This window comes from Schistocerca americana, chromosome 2, assembly GCF_021461395.2.
Source record: "Schistocerca americana isolate TAMUIC-IGC-003095 chromosome 2, iqSchAmer2.1, whole genome shotgun sequence".
NCBI classification, from domain to species: Eukaryota; Metazoa; Arthropoda; class Insecta; order Orthoptera; family Acrididae; genus Schistocerca; species Schistocerca americana.
The window spans coordinates 393,818,590-393,838,283 of NC_060120.1; the positions used below are offsets into that span (position 1 = coordinate 393,818,590).

The 19,694-nt window shown below is 39.9% G+C and overlaps 1 protein-coding gene across 1 annotated transcript in view; it reads right to left on the minus strand.

Annotated features, from left to right (window-relative positions):
• The window catches only part of LOC124594781 (RNA demethylase ALKBH5-like), a 115,448-nt gene that overhangs the window by 76,932 nt on the left and 18,822 nt on the right, over positions 1-19,694 (minus strand). Inside the window, exon 3 of the mRNA XM_047133188.1 lies at positions 7,517-7,759. Coding sequence (XP_046989144.1) covers positions 7,517-7,759 — 243 coding nt within the window. The remainder of the gene's footprint in view (positions 1-7,516; positions 7,760-19,694) is intronic.

The window sequence follows — 19,694 nt, forward strand, 5'->3', positions numbered from 1 at the left end:
AAATTGCTGAAAGAGCCAACCTTTGATACCAAACTCACAGATATCCAATTAGCTGCTTGGTCTTCTTTTAAAGCAATTGTGAAGGGCTTTATGGGTAACAGAAAAGACAAAAAGTATGTTACCATGGTGAATGATCTGTTGGACAACTATAAGAACATGTCGTGTAGAATGTATCTTAAAATTCACTTTCTGCATTCTCACCTTGATTTCTTCCAGGAAAATTTGGGAACCGTAAGCAATGAGCATGGTGAATGTTTTCACTAAGACATTCTTACCATGAACACTGTTACCAAGGCCATTGGAACCCTTGGATGAAGGGTGACTACTGCCGGGGTCTAGTTAAGGAGAGTGATGAAACGGCAAACAAAAGAAGAGCTCTGTCGTAGCATTTTTCAAAAACCAAAGGTGAAAATATCTTCTGAACTAATTTGGATCTTTTATTGACATCATGCTCATATGTACATACAAAATAGTATTGATTTCAAACGTTCTGAATGCATATTTTTGTTTGACTCAATTGTGTCAATTTTTGCTATTACCACTTTTATTCTGCTGTTTATCTAGGAAATGTGACGTCATAGAGAAAAACTGATTTTACCAGTGTATTCAGCACCCCAAAATTAAGAACATCCATCCATTTACAAACCAGATGCAGAAAGTTTAAATTAAAGGACTCTGAATGAGGGCAGATTGCTATGGCCTGACACCTGAGAACTAGCACCTTGGAAATGGTGAAGATGGTGGGCTGTTTGTGTGCTACTCTTGTGAGCATTTGTGGAATGTGCGTGAAGATGCTGAAATCATAAGTTGGATGTATACACATCATAACAGAACACAAAACCAATCTGTAAAGCAGGATAGGTGGTGATCTGCGGCAGATCTGATGACAGGGTACATTGCTAGTGTGGACACAAGTGTTTCGGAGAACACTGATCAGTGCACATTGCTGAATAAGTGGCTCTGCAGCTGATGACCCGTAAGTGTACTATGCTGACCCAACGGTACCATCAATTACAAATGCAGTAGGCACGAGACCATAGAGATTGGACCACGATTCAATGGGAAAGTGTCACTTCTTGGATGAACCGTATCTTGTTACACCAGGTCGATGATCATGTCTGAATATATCATAATCCAGGTAAACAGCTGGTCAAAAAATGCACCACACTATGGATGGAGGTAGATGGTGCAGTATTACCTTAAGGGGGACATTCACCTGGGCTTCCATGGGCCCTGTGGTAGTAGACACCATGCCAGCTGTGGACTACATGAACATTACTGCAAGCTACCTGCACTCCTTCATACTTGATGTCTTCCCCAATGGCGATGGCATCTTCCTGCTGGATAAATGTCTGTGTCAACAATGCCAGGAGATGGAGTGCAAACAGCAATTTTAAACACACCTTCTGGTGCAACTGGTTATGATAAAATGCTTGGATGATGTTGACTGTGGAGAAAACTATCTTGCCAGCAATGTGCATTGCAAAGTGTTCGATAAGTGGCAATCGTATATCATTTTCATGTTAAGCTGATGGTAATCACCCAAGGTCACTACACATTGCTGTTCTTCGAGTTAGCATGGAATGGTGATGCTCAGCTACCTATCTGAAGGGCAACAGATCCTTTCTGACAATATGAAGGAACTCGCTTTGGGAGCAACATGGCATGGCATAGGTGTCCACAATAGAAAACTGTTTTAGAGTCAAGTTGGCATTGATGGTGAAGATCTGGGGAGGACATAAGAGATAAGAAATCCATTGCAGCAATTGGTATAGCATGTCAGTGACTAAAAACCTCCACACAAACTCACATCTAAGACTGAAGAAGAGATGCAAGGTGACATGGCCACAGGTACTCATGAAAGATCCATCGCAGCATACAGATGAATTCTACCAGTGTCCCACCCAGGAATAAAAGAGGGGTAGACTGGGGCATTGCCACCTACCACTGAGGAACTGTGGTTGGTGCATTTTTCTGGTGAACAGTCAACAGCAGTCCAATTTGACCCCCTACGTATCACTCCCATAGGGATTGTGAGGACAACTTTAACTACAGCATGGGAAGGGAATGGGAAGGAGCCTTAATAGCTGGTAACTGGGAAGTGCCCTTTGTCATGTACTTCACAGTGGTTTGCAGAGTATGGATGTAGATGTAGATATCAGCTACAAACTGGATGATTCCTTTACTCTTTTTTCTTATAAATGAACACATGGACCAGAGCCCAATCACATACAAAATGACCAGAGTGGTCCTACTAAAAGCACTATAGTACCTTCACATTTTCACTTTGGTTACCTCTCCTGCATTCAGTGATAATAGCACATTTAGAAGTTTGTGACTCACAGAATTACTATACTGTTTTCTTGTCAATTATAACAGTTTTTAGCTCTATGCATTATGTCTAATCTGCCAATGATCTTTACTATAAATAATTTATCTTCAATGTTAAACATAGCACAGTGGAATAACTCCATCTGCTATATACTACTACTCAGATATTTTTTCCTTATCTCTGTTATACTTTTGACAACTACACCATATTTAGTGACTTAAAATACCAAATTTCTTCTCTAAGCTATATTTCATTCCAATTCATTATACATGGTTTCTTTGAGCAATGTTGATTACAATGGTATATTTGGTTCATCAAAAATATTTTCTTTTAAGCGAAATCTGTAATTTCATGTTCAAAAACCATGTGTTCATAAAAATGTTGTAGGATAATAATTATTTATTTCCAAAGTGGCATACCTGATTTGAAAACCCTAATATCCTTTTTCAAGTAAACATTTTACTTTTTCTTATAATCATGAACTAAAGTTTTTTGTAACCGAACTTTCTACCCTCCAGACCTTAAAGCATGTTTAATTCCAAGAAGCAACGTCATGATTTTGTTTCCTCAATTTTCGGACCTTATACCTTTGATTATCAGAATAAAGTGTTAATTGAGAAATTAAGCATATTAGTTAAACTATGAACCTATGAAGTTGGCAAATCTCTGCAGATGTATTAACAAAATAGTGCATGTAATTTTTTTAAATTTCACAGTTGTCTAACACATAGTTAAACAAAATACCTACATGGTTCACTATGATTCCATCGCTACTAATTTTGGCCTCTATCACCTGAAAGTAAAATGTGTTCATAGATTTCACAGATAACTCACACATACTCATCCATATAGAGGGTGAGGCAGCTAAGTCATAACACCCCTTATATTTCCCCAACCGTATTAGATACAAAGATGCCATTTGGACAGAATTGCAGGGACAGGGGCTACTTGAATACATCACATTTCATGTTTGTGCTATTTTTTATTAGAGATATGAGGCCATCTTTGGTTTTTTTTACATGGAATCCTATGTTAAATTTTAGCGTAACATGATGGGCTTAAAAAGACAGTTTCAAATATGTGTATATCATAATATTTAGGCGAATAGTTTTTGAGACACAGATATGTTCTCATATCGTGTTCGCTCTTCGAAGCGATGTTGTCCAATGCGACCTTTCCTCTTGACCACTCAGGAACTTAACAGAGAAGGCTTTGTTTTTCTGCTTCTCGATAACGTTGCACGGTGACGCACGAGGCAGCTGGAGAGAAGGGTATAAATGTGCTGCTGGGGTAATGAGACATTGCATTTCCATCACAGTTTCTTGGATCAGAAATGTACACCAACGAAGAAAAGTTAGATATGCTTCTAGTGTACAGTGAAAGCAGAAGAAATACTGTTAGAGCAATAAAGCGATATGGAGGGGTACATCCTGATCGGGAGCGTCCTATGTGCCAGCTTCTTGCACATATTTGCAAGAAACTACTTGAATCAGGATCATGGAATGCCATACAGAGGACAAGGCAGAAAATTGCAAGTGGCTAGGTACCTGAAGAGGCCGTTCTAGCGTTGGCACATAACGACCCTATGGTTTCATCACAACATATCGCCTCAGAATGTGGTGTAAGTCAGAGAAGTGTTCTACACATATTGCACCGGAATAGATTTCACCCGCCTCACCTCTCATTACATCAAGCACTCTCCGGTGTGGACTTTGAATGGCACCAGGAATTTTGTTGGTTTGCTCTGCAGCGCCTACAAGATGATCCAATGTTTTTTTCAACGAGTGCTTTTTACTGATTAAGTGACTTTCATAAACCATGGTAATGTGAATTTGCATAATATGCATTACTGGCCATTAGAGAAACCTCATTGGCTCCGACAGGTACAGCATCAGCAACCATGGAGTGTTAACGTGTGGTGCAGCACCGTCAGAAATGTCATTGGGGGGCCGTACATCATTCCGGGTATACTAAATGGCAATAACTATGCACAGTTCCTGCGAAACTGTTCTACTCATTTTGTTGGAAGAGGTACCACTAACTACGGGTCAGTGAATGTGGTTCCAACATGACTGCTGTACTCCTCACTCTTCCCGTGTGGCTACAAAGCTGTTGAATAAAAAGTTCCTGGATTGTTGGATAGGAAAATGTGATGAAGTGAAGTGGCCAGCCCAGTCTCCTGATTTGACTCTTCTTGATCTTTTTCTGTGGGGCGCAATCAAATGAAGTGCATGCTCAAATACCAATTACGCCAGACGATACGAAGTAATGTATCATTGAAGCATGCGCTGATATTTCACGTGACACCGTTCGAATGATTTGTGAATGGCTGCGAATGTAACTACAAATGTGCACTGCAGTAGAGGGGAAGTATTTTGAGCACATGCTTCAGTAAAGTTTTGTATTATGTTCAGTATGTATTTGCACCTTTCTGTCTATTTGCTTTGTATTGTGATCAATAGTAAATATTTTCAAATAAAAAACAAATACGCACGAAATAACTGAAGGACAAACACGATACGAGAACATATCTGTGTCTCAAAAACTATTCGCCTAAATATTATGAAGTACACATATTTGAAACTGTCTTTTTAAACCCATCATGTTATGCTAAAATTTAACACGGGGTTCCATTAAAAAAAAAAAAAAAAAAAAAAAAAAAAAAAAAAAAAAAAAAAAAAAAAAAAAAAAAAACAAAGTCGGCCTAATATCTCTCTAACAAAAAATAGCACAAACATGAAATGTGACGTATTCAAGTAGCCCCTGTCCCTGCAATTCACTGTCCAAACGGCATCTTTGTATCTATTATGGTTGGGGAGATACAAGGGGTGTTATGACTTAGCTGCCTCACCCTGTATAGAAGCACCCGATAACAGCTCTAGCATTTCTTACCTAGCCCCACACACGTGAATAACTATGCGCAAAGGTTATCATCATACAGTTACTAGAAGTCAAAAATGTATAATTAATTTCTGTAGTAACCAGTGTTCTTTGTTCATACTCATGAAGTTCAATACACTTATGAACTATGTCAACCAGACTGTGTTTGGTATTATGTTATTATTACATCAATGTTAAATATTTTTATGACTCGCTATGAAAATTATTAATGCTTGAATCTTCTTTTAAACTGTGATCTGTGAAAATCTGATGTGAGTAAAGACATACTAACTGAGGCTGTTACAGGGAGGCTCCTTAAGTATGCTGGCACTGTTAGAGCTCACCAACTGTAGCAGACAACTTGTGTTGCGTACACTACATGCAAAATTAATTTAAAAAAGGAGAGAGAGAGCATTGTGATACATTCTGGAAGGAATAATTACACAAATAATTCAAGTTACTTAGTGATGCATTTGTTACTGAACGGTCAGGTTACAAATCCAATCCATTTCAGAGGGGAAGATGTCTATATTTCAGTGCCACATAGGACCTGTACCCATCAACCAGGTTACTTAATTCGCAAGTGGTTCCGGAAGCTCATCTTTTCCTTATACGCATTCAAATATAATCTGCTGCAATTAACACTTTTTTTGTCTGCTATTTGTCTAATACTACATACATAAAACATTGTGGCCGAAATGTATTATTTCCCCTCAGTCAACTCAACCTTCTAATGGCAACTGCCATGAACTTCATATTCACTACTAGGTTCAATGCACTCCACACTTGCATTCTGCAATATGAGGACAAAGTTATCTAATGTCATCAAGAAATTCCTATTTTCAAAGTATCAGGACACACACTACTATACTTCCAATGAAATCCAACAGGCCATGAAAGTTGCTGATTCTGTTTAGAAGATAACATATGTTACATAATAGAACGTGAACATTACTTACATGAAACTATTCCCATCTCCAATAACATAACCACATGTAACATCCAGTTTTTTAAATACTGCTTCACACAGTAAAAAAAAATCTGGATGTAATTGTGCATATTTTTACTTTCAACTGCCTTAATATCTTTAACCCTCTGTCAGTTCCATCAAAAAAGCACAGCTAAAATTTTTCGGTTGGCTCCCCTGCGGCAGGTGGCGCCCCCCTCCCCAGTGCCCTCCTGCCTCAGAGTGGTTTTCTTTACCTCCCACCGCAGTTGTATCTATGTTGTCACAGGGAACGGAGCCAGAGTAGTGGCCAAAAAAGCACACTGCGACCAAAGACTTCACACTTTCCAACATTCATATTTTGAATTGCTTTTGTTGCATTCATCTTTATTGGTTATATTTCATCAGTTTGTGAGACTATTTTGTCAGATTTATGGAAAAAGAGGGTGTTTTCATATGTGTGTAATTTGCATATTGCAACAGAACTTGTTATGGTGAAACTAATTTACTTCATTTGTCCTTTCTTCCAGGTTTTTTGATAATGTGGTGAAGAGGACATTTGATCTGAGCAATGAGACAGATATCAAGGTGCTAGTACGACTTTTGACAGTTGGTGATGAGGATCCAGTGCTAACAGAAGATTTAGGTGAAGAAAATGATATTGCATCAGAAGATTGGGTTGAAGGGGATAAAATAATATCACTACCAAACAAGAGTATACCGATGATGAAGAGGCTTGTGATACTGAAGAAGATCCACAATTCACAACTGGAAATGATAAAAGACCAAATGGACCTGGAAGCCCCCAAATAAGGGTAACCACAGACGATCTGAAAATATTATCGTTCACCTTTCAGGGGTCATAGGAGCAGCTAGATTGGCCAAAGCCCCAGTTGAGTGTTGGCTCACTTTTTCACAGATACTATGCTTGCAATGATGGTGAAATACACCCATCAACATATGGACAGAATCAAGGGGAATCTATTGTATGCTTTTTTGACACATTACAACAAAGTTACAAAAAGGCTGTGACCAACAGAGGGTTAATCACCGCACACTGAGTATATTATGCGGTTACATGAGTGCACTTTCTAGAAAAATTATGCAGGGCTTTAAGTTACACAGCAAATTCTGCCTTAGAAGGGACACACACACACACACACACACACACACACACACACACACACACAAAATATCAATGCAAATATTTTAATCCACACAGCAGATTAAACAAATACTTTAATTCCACCAAAAAGATATATTTGAGTTTAAATGTAACATGAGAAATTATGCATCAAAATCCATCCAACAAGCAGTCAACTCTAGACTAGAGTTAACTGATACATTGTAATACTAACCTATCAAATATGTGTATAGGATCAATATGAGAAACTATGCAGCCTCCAGGTTGATAATCATTAATGACTGCCGAATTGATGAAGCCATCAGGTACAATTCCTGCTTTTACAAGTGGTTCAATGACCATATTATGAACCCAATCAGGAATGGGATCAACTTCTCCTTGGGGGTACAAGCGTTCCATACCTGGTCCTCGTTTTGAGAGCTGAGATCCATACGTGTAGCCTTCCCCAAAAAAGTACCTATAAAATTTAAGTAATAAATTTAAAAATTACACAGTAACAAATTTTGATGGCTCTTTTAAGTGGAATGTCAATACCTTATACTGATAATGTTAGATTCAATATATTTATATCCCATTTTTTCATAAACTAGCCATGGTAGTATAACAAAACTTTACCAGAATATAGAGTCATACCTTATACATTCATTTATCTACATCAAGTATGTAACTTTGTTCAGAATAAAGAGAAAACTATTTTAATGAAGGTCTTAAAAATTAATGTAGTTTTTAAAAAAAAATTATTTTTATGATCAAACTACGAGTACTATCTCTACCACTGTAGGGCCAAATATCCTTAGTACTGCTGTTAATAAGAGGTAAAAATGTCAGAGTTTTAGTTTAGGGAGTTTCTGAGATAATGGGAAACTTCTGAGAAAAAAAGTAGTTTTTCAGAAATTCCACTTGACAGTTAACATAAAGGAAAACTGGCTATTGAATGAAGAAACAGCCTAAAACTCTAGCTCTGTAACCTTTATCTTCTTGAGGATGTACCAGAACTCTTTCTCAATCTGAGGGACCTTGCTGCTTCTGTTGTATTTTTGACCATAATTTCTGCCTTTTAGACTAACTGTTTATCCCATTCTTGAAGGATTTTTTCTGTATTATGGCCTAATTTAATTTAAAATTGTTTTAGAACTTTTATTCTGCCTGCATTTCCATCATTGAAGGTCACCACAGCATCGCTGTAGCCAATCTTCAGTGTTTTCAGGAATACAAGTATGTTTTTGGGCACCCTGGTCCATACAACATTGTTGAAAAGCTCACTTACATTTTGACTTTTTCCTGCGAGACATATCTTCAGAAGGTCTGGGTGTGCTAGATCTCTACACACTGTCTTAATTACTAACCAAACAACTTCAATGATGGTGATTCTAGGGGTATATTCTCAGTCTTGCATTATTTACACCAGACAATTTAACCCAAGTTGTGTAGTGGCTTATCACAACTCTATGTCTTTTAGAAAAATGTCGTCCATACTGCTTTTCTCATTCCTTCCAGGTTGTTTGTACTCTTGGCCATAGTAGTCTTTTAGCTGATTGATTGTTTTGTCAGTCGTATGTCCTCTTGTGATCTTCAAGCTTTTTGCTAGAAATTTCCATATTTTACAGTCAAGAATCCATTCATTTCTGCAGATGACACGCACATTCTAACTTTTGTGGTATTAGGTCATCACAGGGCCTGCTGCCAATTACTGATATGAATTAACTGGAATCACCATCACCAATGAATGATTTTAACACAGTTAACCCCATGTTGTTCTTTAGAGTGCTGAAAGATCTTCACAGCCGAGGCACCTTTCATCCCTCCAATGGATCTCTCATATGTTTTCTGACAGTTGTGTTCCCCCTTTTTTTCTTTTCGTTATTAGTACCCACTTTTACACATTAGTGGCGATGTTCTGACAATACTTCAACATCAAGCACCTGCCCAATAATATTTGTGGCAGTTGCACAAGAAGTTTTAGACTGATGCTAAGCAAATGTCGTCATTAGCATCATTTTCTTCAACTGCTTAGATTGCTGCCCATTTCCTTGATTCCTCTATAATTACTTTTACTGTTTTCCCTAAAGCATCTGTGTATCTTGAAACATTATTAGGGGGACATAATAGACAGATAAGAGCAAACAAAGTTTTTTTTAGCACTGAGGCCTTAACCAATGCATCTCAGCCCTTAGAAATGTCTGACATTCACCTCAGAAAGGTTACTATTCTTACATTTTTCAGATGTCCAGATTCTTTATTAATCTCTCACTTATACTTCCAAACTAAGAACTAAAATGTTTCTCTTGGAGACATTTTCAGAAATAATTCTCTCTCCACCACACAAATTACAACATGGAGTTGGATTAATCATTGCTTTTAATACACTTGAACCTAATGTTAAACTGATATTCCTGGAGTGGTTTCACTGTACATTTCATTACTGTTCACAAGCTTCTTCCTTGAAATACTTGATGACAAAAAAACTTTGTTCAGTGTTGCTTGGACCAATCTCATTCTCTAGATGTAAACTTTGAACAGGAGATTTTCTGTAGAACATACTTCCCTTATTTCTTCTCTTCTTAAATATACCCTTTGATGGAGTCACATTAGAGAGGGAAACATCAATTCAATGAGCAACAAAAAAGTCCAAATATTTGCAATGAAAGATGTAAGCACCTTACAAAACAGGGACGATACCATGCAGTATACCACAAACAGGAAATGATGTCACAACAACCAATGTAGAAAACCTATGCAGCAGGATGTTTGCTATAAATCAACATAAATCACTGCCTCCTATGAGCAACTACTTCCTGAGATTTCTTGTCATAACCGAACAAGTGTTCGTGGAAATTGTAGAAATTACTTGTGCAGTAAATTACTTCAAAATAAATTAAAAATACTTGTTGTACAAAATCAACAAAACATACTACAAGTTAAAGAGAAAACTCCAAACAACAATTTTCCACAAAAACATAAAAATTGACATTTTTACCAACATTACTTTTGTACTCCCCTTAGAAAGTGTTAAAACTAAAATACAGATTCAAAAGGGATTATATTTGCTCATCTTTGATGTTAGGGATAACATTTGTTGCCTCACACTTGACAATAGCAATCCCAAAATATGAAAGTCAACTTGCCACTCAAACATCCTGACCTCCTACACTACAGAGCTCCCAAAAAAGAGGAAGCGTGAACATTTTGGAGGTCATTTAATTATCTTGTGGGGTGGTGGGGGCATCTAAAGATTTCTAACTACATTCTTCACTTTTAACAATACTGTGAAAATAGTTTAACAATGAAAATAAATAAATAAATTTGTGAAAATAGTTTGCTGTTCAGTGAAACATGAACTGTAACAACTTTGTAGATGCAGCCAACTACTACAGCTTCTCATAATTTTTAGCGAATAGCTTCAGTCATCAGTGACATACGCTCAAAATAGGTTAGTACAGCATTTGACCACTTTGTTGCCTCTTCTCTGGCCGATGTTCCACTGCTAGCTTATGGGAAACTTATGCCACGTTTCATCAATTGTGCTCACACACTAACTATGTTGAAGTTTACAGAAGCTTTGTACGAACCATTAGTAAAAGTGTAACCTATCGTATTCAGGGATCTAGCAAGTTACTCGGTTTCAGTCACACACAGTTTCTACTGAGATTTATTGTATAAAGTCTGGAATGAATGAGTGAATTTTATGAAGTTGCAGATTGGTGTTGTTTCAAAGCCAAAAATAATCCAAAATATCTTAGCAATATGTATGTGTAAAAGAGCAAAACTGTTGGTAATGAAGCTATAGATTCTAGGACACCGGGACTGTATCCTGTAACAGCTGTATGCTGATAAAACTACAGACAAAGTGCCTTTGTATGCACAACAGAGAAAATACAATGAAACACTACTGCAATATAAATTTAATTCCACAAATACCGAAGACAGGCCTGTTTCAAAACATGATTATGTTTCGAAAAAGGACAGTTTATTTTGTTGCAAAGCCATCAATCTGATTAAATGATGTACACTTAACAACTGTTTCTCTGCAAACTTATGCTTAAAGGGCTGCACAGATATGAATGTCCAAAGTAATAACCACTTAGCAGATAAAAGACTACTATGATGCTGATACTCACAGGTAACTGCAATAGTAATTACTACATGTTTAAAGTTAAGACAGTGTCAATACTGCAACTTTCGTCGCTCTGCATTGCGTGAAACTGATAAATGTGATTGCTTGAATTGGCACCATACGCCATGTGATGGGGTAGCTGGGAATTGACAGTCTACAGATGTGGATTACATCTCTGACCAATGACTGACTGCAGTTTACAATTTGTGAACTTACTACAACCTCAGGCAAAACTTTGTAGCACTTGATTCATCAGCTGAAAAAAGCAATTGTACATAGGAGTAAAGACTGCTGAAGAGAGTCGCGAATGAATCGCGTGAGGTACTCAGGTGCGAATAGCCAGAGTTATAATGTTGCTTACTGTGTGTGGGTAAAAGAGTAACCTCAAATCTGCAAGTATGCTAGTATGCACAAGAGACTGCTTTTGCAGTCACAATACTGCGGGCCAGGCAACCGGTTGCAGACAAGCGTCTGGAAGGAACAGAGAGATGAGCGAAGTGCACAACTGCTTGGGAGATGCATCATGCAAGCCTTTATAAAAACCAGCAAAACCAGCATTGGCACTGCTGCAGATTCTGATCCCACTTTGGCTCTGATGCACAACCTGTGTTAAGCCATGTACAGACTAGGCCAATGAACTGCAGCCAATGGATTCAGCTGAACGTTTATCGCCACTGCATTGGCATTTGGCCACTCATCCTCACTATAGGGGTTGGGGCTGAGGGATCTGGCCAAGCAGAATCACAGTTGGCTCTGATAACTTGCCAACATTGTTCTCATTTTGTTATTCTTATAAAGTAGTGTTTTAATTGCAATTTTACCGGCAGACATCATGAGGAAAGAAGAAGATTTAGAGTTATCACATGTGCAGGATTTATTTTACTGCAAGGAGACGATCATTAGGAAAAGAAGAGGAAGAAATGATGACAATGGATGACCTCTGTTTTAAAAAGAAGGGAACAGTGTGGTGGGACTAAATTGTCTGGCCTTAAAGCTGATTTGGAGTATATGAAATTTGATAATTTTTTCCAAATGAAATCTACATATTGTTACTGAATTACGTGTAAGCCTTAAATTTCCTAAGAAGACACTTCTTTTAGGAGAGCTGCAGAAAAATTAATGGTCATTTCCAGTTTTGTTTGTTTTTCTTTGTCATTCACACACAAAAAAAAAGGATGCCAAAATGACCCACATTTTTTCCACACCACTTACATTACTTTCTAACAGCTCACTTATCTCCCTGTAAGCATCTCATCTTTTCAGTTTTTTTTCACAGTTTGTAGGATCCCATAAACATTCTCATTCATGATAAAACTCCTATCAGCTTTAATGTTGTCTCTGTATTCCATTCCATACTCTAGTGTTTTTAAACAAAATAATACACACCTTTTTGAAAGACACAACAAGTCGCTACTAAGCCAATGAACATTCGACCTGGAGTCTACACTAGACGAGGCCAGAACACTGCGAACATTTTGATGTTACTGTCTACAGTCTGAACTGCAACCATGGACAACTGCTTCATTGGCTCTGATTTGCCACCTGAGCACACCAAGTGCCGCCTGTTGGTCATATGTGTACGTGATTTTACTCAGCCCGATGACAGGGCAGTTTCTCGTGGCACTTAGCTGCACATGGTACATGCAGGATTGCACAACATACAGTCAGTGCATTAGCACCTCTTGAGATTTGAGAGTAGTTTCCCATCCTACATGGTTGTTCAGTTTCAGTTATTTATCAGAACTCCTCATCCTTTTCCCACAGTTTCCTCCACAAATATTTTCAACTCTTATTTGCAGGCACCAGGACTATGAGTTGGACAAGCTACTTCACAGTTGGAAAATAGTGTTTGCTCACAGCCTGATACGCTTGCAGGTCACTGCAGACAATTATTTGGTGCCAAGTGTGGGGCTGAATAAAAGTAAGCACCCCTATTCTGTGGTGTTGGCACAAATTAGGCATCCCTATTGTCAGATGTAGGCTATCAGGAAGCCACAGCCTCTACACTGTACTGGGAGAATTAAGACTGAGATGAGGTGTGGCACATGTCTTGAGGTGCAGAAAGACGACAACGATTGATGGGCTGTGAAGGCAAAACATGGCAGGCAATTTTGCATGCCTTTTTCATTTCAGTTGAGATGGGATGCATAATTAAGAGTATGATAATAATGGGACTGCATTGAGAGTGTCTTTACTGAAGTTCTTTGACCACAGTGACCAGCAGTACAGTTGTCTATGTAGCTCCATTTTTCTTCTTTAATATGCTGATGGACTTGCTAGTTTCTTAATGTTTTTTGTGTGCAGGAGAAGACAGTGCACTGGAGTTGTGACATGGTGAATGGAGAATGTTACAGAAAATGGCACTTTCCTGGGAGGGGAGACTGGGGCCCCAGCTGGACTTCGTGGAACTGGTGCTGTCGAGACATCCCAAGAGTATCAATGTGCCTTCACCTTCTCAAGAAAGCCTGGATAAGAGTGGCATTCATCGCAGCGCATGTAAATTAAATTATGACGAGCATTCGTACCAGAATCCACAAGATACATCATTCTTATTCTGCACTGATGGAATTATATGTGGTCATCTGTCTTAGGTTCAACGTACATGTGTCGAATGTATGAATCTTTCAGTTTGTCACCGAGCTTCTAGCCACTGTTTTCCGTCAAGAAATAAAGAGTTTTGAAATTGAGTTTCAGACTATCGTTTTAAGAGTTAACAGGGTGTTTTCTCAGCAGTCGAGTAAGACTGCTATCCATATAATCACTAATATGACTTTTCATACAGATAATAATAGTCAACTGTTTGACTGTTTCCTTTTCATGAGTCATGATCGGCCATGTATTAATGAATAAATTGGAGCTTTTGAATCTACATCTACATGATTACTATGCTATTCACAATAAAGTGCCTGGCAGAGCGTTCAATGAACCACCTTCAAGCTCTCTATCTATAGTTCCATTCTCAAACGGCACGCGGGAGAAACAAGCACTTAAATTTTTCTGTGCGAGCCCTGATTTATTTTATTGTGATGATCATTTCTCCCTATGTAGGTGGGTGCCAACAGAATGTTTTCGCAATCGGAGGAGAAAACTGGTGATTGAAATTTCATGAGGAGATCCTGTCGTTTTAATTATTGCCACTCCAATTCACGTATCATGTCTGTGGCACTATCTCCCCTATTTCGAGATAATACAAAATGAGCTGCCCTTCTTTGTACTCTTCCGATGTCATCCGTCAGTCCCACCTGCTGCGGATCCCACACCGCACAGCAATACTCCAGAATAGGGCAGACAAGCGTGGTGTAAGCATTCTGTTTAGTAGACCTGTTGCAACCTCTAAGTGTTCTGCCATTGAATCGTAGCCTTTGGTTTGCTCTACCCACAACATTATCTATGTGATCGTTTCAATTTAGGTTATTTGTAATTGTACTCCCTCAGTTCACGTTTTTCTTTACTCAGGGTCAACTGCCACTTTTCGCACCATACAGATACCTTATCTAAATCATTTTGCAATTTGTATTGGTCATCTGATGACATCACAAGACGGTAAATGACAGCATCATCTGCAAACAATCTAACACAGCTGCTGAGATTGTCTCCTATGTTGTTAATATAGATCAGGAGCAACAGATGGCCTATAACACTTCCTTGTGGAATGCTGGATATTACTTCTGTTTTACTCTATGACTTTCCATCTGTTACTACGAACTGTAACCTTTCTGAAGGGAAATCAAAAGTCCAGTCGCACAACTGAGGCGATATTCCATAGGCATGCAGTTTGGCTAGAAGATGCTTGTGAGGAACTGTGTCGAAAGCCTTCTGGAAATCTAAAAATATGGAATCAATTTGGCATCTGCTGTTGATTGCACTCGTTACTTCACGAGTATAAAGAGCTAGTTGTGTTTCGCAAGAACGATATTTTCTGAATCCGTGCTGACTATGTGTCAATAAATCGTACATCATAATGTTCGAATACAGAATATGTTCCAAAACCCTACTGCAAATTGACGTTAGTGATATGGGCCTGTAATTCGAAAGATTACTCCTACTTCCCTTTTTGGGTATTGGTGTAACTTGAGCGATTTTCCAGTCTTTAGGTACAGATCTTTCTGTAAGCGAATGGTTGTATATAATTGCTAAATATGGAGCTATTGTATCAGCATACTCAGAGGAATCTGACTGGTATACAATCTGGACCAGAAACCTTGCTTTTATTAAGTGATTTAAGCTGCTTTGCAACACCGAGGATACCTACTTCTATGTTTGCCATCCTGGCAGTTGTTCATCATTGGAATTAAGGAATATTTGCTTCATCTTCTTCGATGAACGCATTTCGGAAAACCATGTTTAATAATTCTGCTTTTGCGGCACTGTCATCAGTGACTTCACCGTTGTTATCGCGCAGTGAAGGTATTGATTGAAATCTTGCCACTGGTGCACTTTATGTATGACCAGAATCTCTCTGGGTTTTCTGCCAGATTTCGAGACAGAGTTTCGTTATGGAAATTATTAAAAGCACCTCGCATTGAAGTACGCGCTGTATTTAGAACTTCCATAAAACTTTGCCAGTCTTGGGGATTTCGCGTTATTTTAAATTTGGCATGCTTTTTTCGGTGCTTCTGCTACAGCGATCTAACACATTTTGTGTACCATGGGGGTCAGTACCATCACTTATTAATTTAAGTGGTATATATCTCTGAACTGCTGTCGACACTATCTCTTTGAAATCATTCCACAAATTTTCTACGCTTAATGATCAGATCGGAAGGAGTGAAGACTGTCTCTTAAAAAGGCACTAAGAGCATTTTTATCAGCTTTTTTAAATAGATGAACTTTGCGTTCCTTTTTGATGGTTGTGGGTGTTACAGCATTCAGCAACTGCCTTTTGGTCACTAATTCCTGTATTCATCATGATACTTACTATTCGTCCAGGACTATTTGTTACAGACGTCAAGTATGCTTTCTCAACCATTTACGCTTCATGTGAGCTCATGAACTAATTGTTCAAAATAATTTTCCGTGAAAGCATTCAGTACAATTTCAGATGACTTTTATGCCTGCCACCAACTTTAAACATATAATTTTTCCAGCATATTGAGGGTACATTGAAGTCACCACCGACTATAATTGTATGAGTGGGCTACATATTTGAAACTCAAGTTTTCTTTGAACTTTCAGCAACTGTATCTTCCAAGTTGGTGGTGGTGGTGGTGGGGGGGGGGGGGGGGGGGGGGGGGGTTGCTAAAACAATTCAATTAATAGTTTATTCTCACTGTCAAGTATAACCTCTACCCATACTACTACGCACGAACTATCTACTTCAATTTCGCTTCAAGGCAAACTACTTCCGACAGCAATAAATACTCCACCACCAACTGTATTTAATCTATCCTTTCTGAACACTGTTAGATTGTTTGACAGAATTTCGGCTGAACTTATTTCCGGCTTTAGGCAACTTCCTGTACCTATAACTATTTGAGCTTCAGCGCTTTCTATTAGTGCTTGGAGCTCTGGTTCTTTCCCAACACAGCTACGACAATTTACAACTACAATACCAATCGTTTCTGCAACTACCTTACTGTGTTTTACCTGTCCTCTTTTAGACAGACGCCGTTTCTGTGGTTCTCTGAGACCCTCTAACCTAAAAAACTGCCCAGTCCCTTCCACATAGCCCCCGCTACCTGTTTCACCGCTTCCTGTGTGTAGTGGACTCCTGACCCGATTCAGATCCTCCACTCGGCTCTGCACCGAAGGACCACAGTTGGTTCTATCGACGATGCTGCAGATGGTGAGCTCTGCCTTAACCTCACACGCAAGACTGGCAGTCTTCACCATTTCCACTAGCCGCCTGAAATCAGAGAGAATTTCCTCCGATCCAAAGCAACACACATCATTGGTACTGACATGAGCCACCACCTGTAGTTGGCTGCACATTGCACTCTTCATGGCATCCAGAAGCACCCTTCCACATCCGGAATGACTCCTCACGGTATGCACACGGAGTGCACACTGGCTTCCTTCTCCTCCTCCTCCTCCTCCTCAGCAACCATGTTCCTAAGGGACCCCATCATGCGCGTAATGTTGGAGCTCCCAACTACCAGCAATCCCACCCTCTGAATGCCCAGACCTCGTGGGCCGAGAAGCTTTCGCTGGAACAGGGTGGACGACTGCATCTGGCTCATAGACATCGTCAGCCACAGATAATGCACAAAACTTGTTCGTCAAACAAACCAGGGAGGCCCTACTATGGGGCCCTTCGAAAGTTTTTCACTGCCTGCCAGACTTTGGAATCACCTCCCACTCCCCCACGGGTGAGGAGTCAACCTCAGTGCAGGCAGTTCCCGGGGCGGCCACAGCAGTGGACTGACCAGGGAACACATGGGATGTGCTTGATGTTCCTTGCATCACTGCATCCGACTCCCCCCCCCCCCCCTTCCCCACAGTGATGCTCCTTGGCAGCAGCCTCAAACTGTGTGACGGAAGCCAACGCAGCCTGGAGTTGTGAGCGAAGGGTCACCAACTCAGCTCGCATCTGTGCACAGCAATCACAGTTCCTATCCATTACTGCACTCATTCCTGTTTGAAGCTTGTAAAAATATGTAACAAACAAATGGTATACTCAGCTTTTTAGCAGCACGAATTTGAAGTGCTCTCTCGCCAACAGTTCAAACGACACTGAGCTACACTATCCAAATGTAAGAATGTTTTTGTCAGACACCTTCCTGTCACATAAATTATTGTGCAAATCTCTTTAGGATCTATGACTAGAGCCTAAAAAAATGTGTTATCCATTAGAAGTTGTGCACACAATAAATTCACTGGGCAGGTCTTAAAGGAGTGCCCTTCCCATAATTAGTTTTCTGGGTTAGGGAAATTTTTGACGAAGTTGTGATTTCATGAAATTAGTTATAGCATGGATTTGATTATGCGGGAAGCAGGCTGACAAAGAGCGGGCAGTGTGAGGTCTTTCGATAGGTGGGAAGATCCATGAATGGCAAGGGTTTGACTACAAGGGAGGTAAGTAGGCAGACAGACATGAGAGCCAAGTGTTACAGAGAGGGAGGCAGTGACACCAGCCGACAGACTTGCTGGAGGAGTCTGCCAACTACGAGGAAGCAGATAACGTAATTGGAGCTGTGTGCCTGCAGGGGCTTTGCTGGTGCCAAGAATTGCATGGCTGGAAGGCGTTGCGAGCAGAGAGGCAGTGCAGAAGGCAGCACAGACTGCAGAGATTTTTAAATAAGGTGGGAAAACTTGTTGGTACAGCATGTTGCAAAACAAACAGGTAGAAGCAAGTATTAGTAATGTCGTGCACGTTGTGTCCTCCACCGACTCTCCACATTTCCTGTCCCTTTATGACATGGGCCCTGCTTGTCACTGTTGATGCCACCTCCCTTTACACAAACATCCCTAATGCCCATGGCCTTACCGCTATTGGACACTTTTTCCCAACGCTCGACGGATTCCAAACCAACAACCTCCTTCCTAGACACCGTGTCCAACTATATCCTCACCCATAATTATTTCTCCTTTGAAGCCATTGCCTACAGAAAATTCAGAGTACAGCTTTAGGCACCCACATGGCACCATCCTGCGCCAAGCTATTCATGGGCTATCTAGAGGAATCCTTCCTAAACACCCAGAATCCTAAGCCCCTCACTTGGTTCAGGTTCACTGATGACATCTTTGTGATTAGGATCGAGGGTGAGTGAGGACATCCTATCCACATTCCTCCAGAACCTCAACAGTTCTCCCCCATCTGCTTCAACTGGTTGTACTTAACCCAACAAGCCACCTTCCTTGATGTTGGCCTCCACCTCAAAGATGAGTACATCAGTGCCTCTGCCCATATCAAACCTACTAACACCAGCAACACCTCCACTTGGACAGCTGCCACCTATTCCATACCAAGAAGTCCCTTCCATATACACTAGCCATCTGTGGTTGCTGCATCTGCAGTGACATGTGGTACATATCCCATGCCGTATCTTTCAGTCTTCCAAAATCTCACCATTCAGCCTCAGAGAAGCATTCCCGCTGTAACTTAATACCATCTAGGGCTGGAGCAACTGACTTACATTTTCCACCAGGGTTGTGACTACCTCTTGTCACACCCTCAAATGAGAAATGCCCAGCCCCTATCCTTCCCACCCCCCCTCACAGTGTTATTCTACTGTCCACCGAACCTACACAATACACTCATCCATCCCTACACAACCCCTGCTCCCAACCTCCTTACCTCATGGCTCATATCCTTGTAATAGACCTAGATGCAAGACCG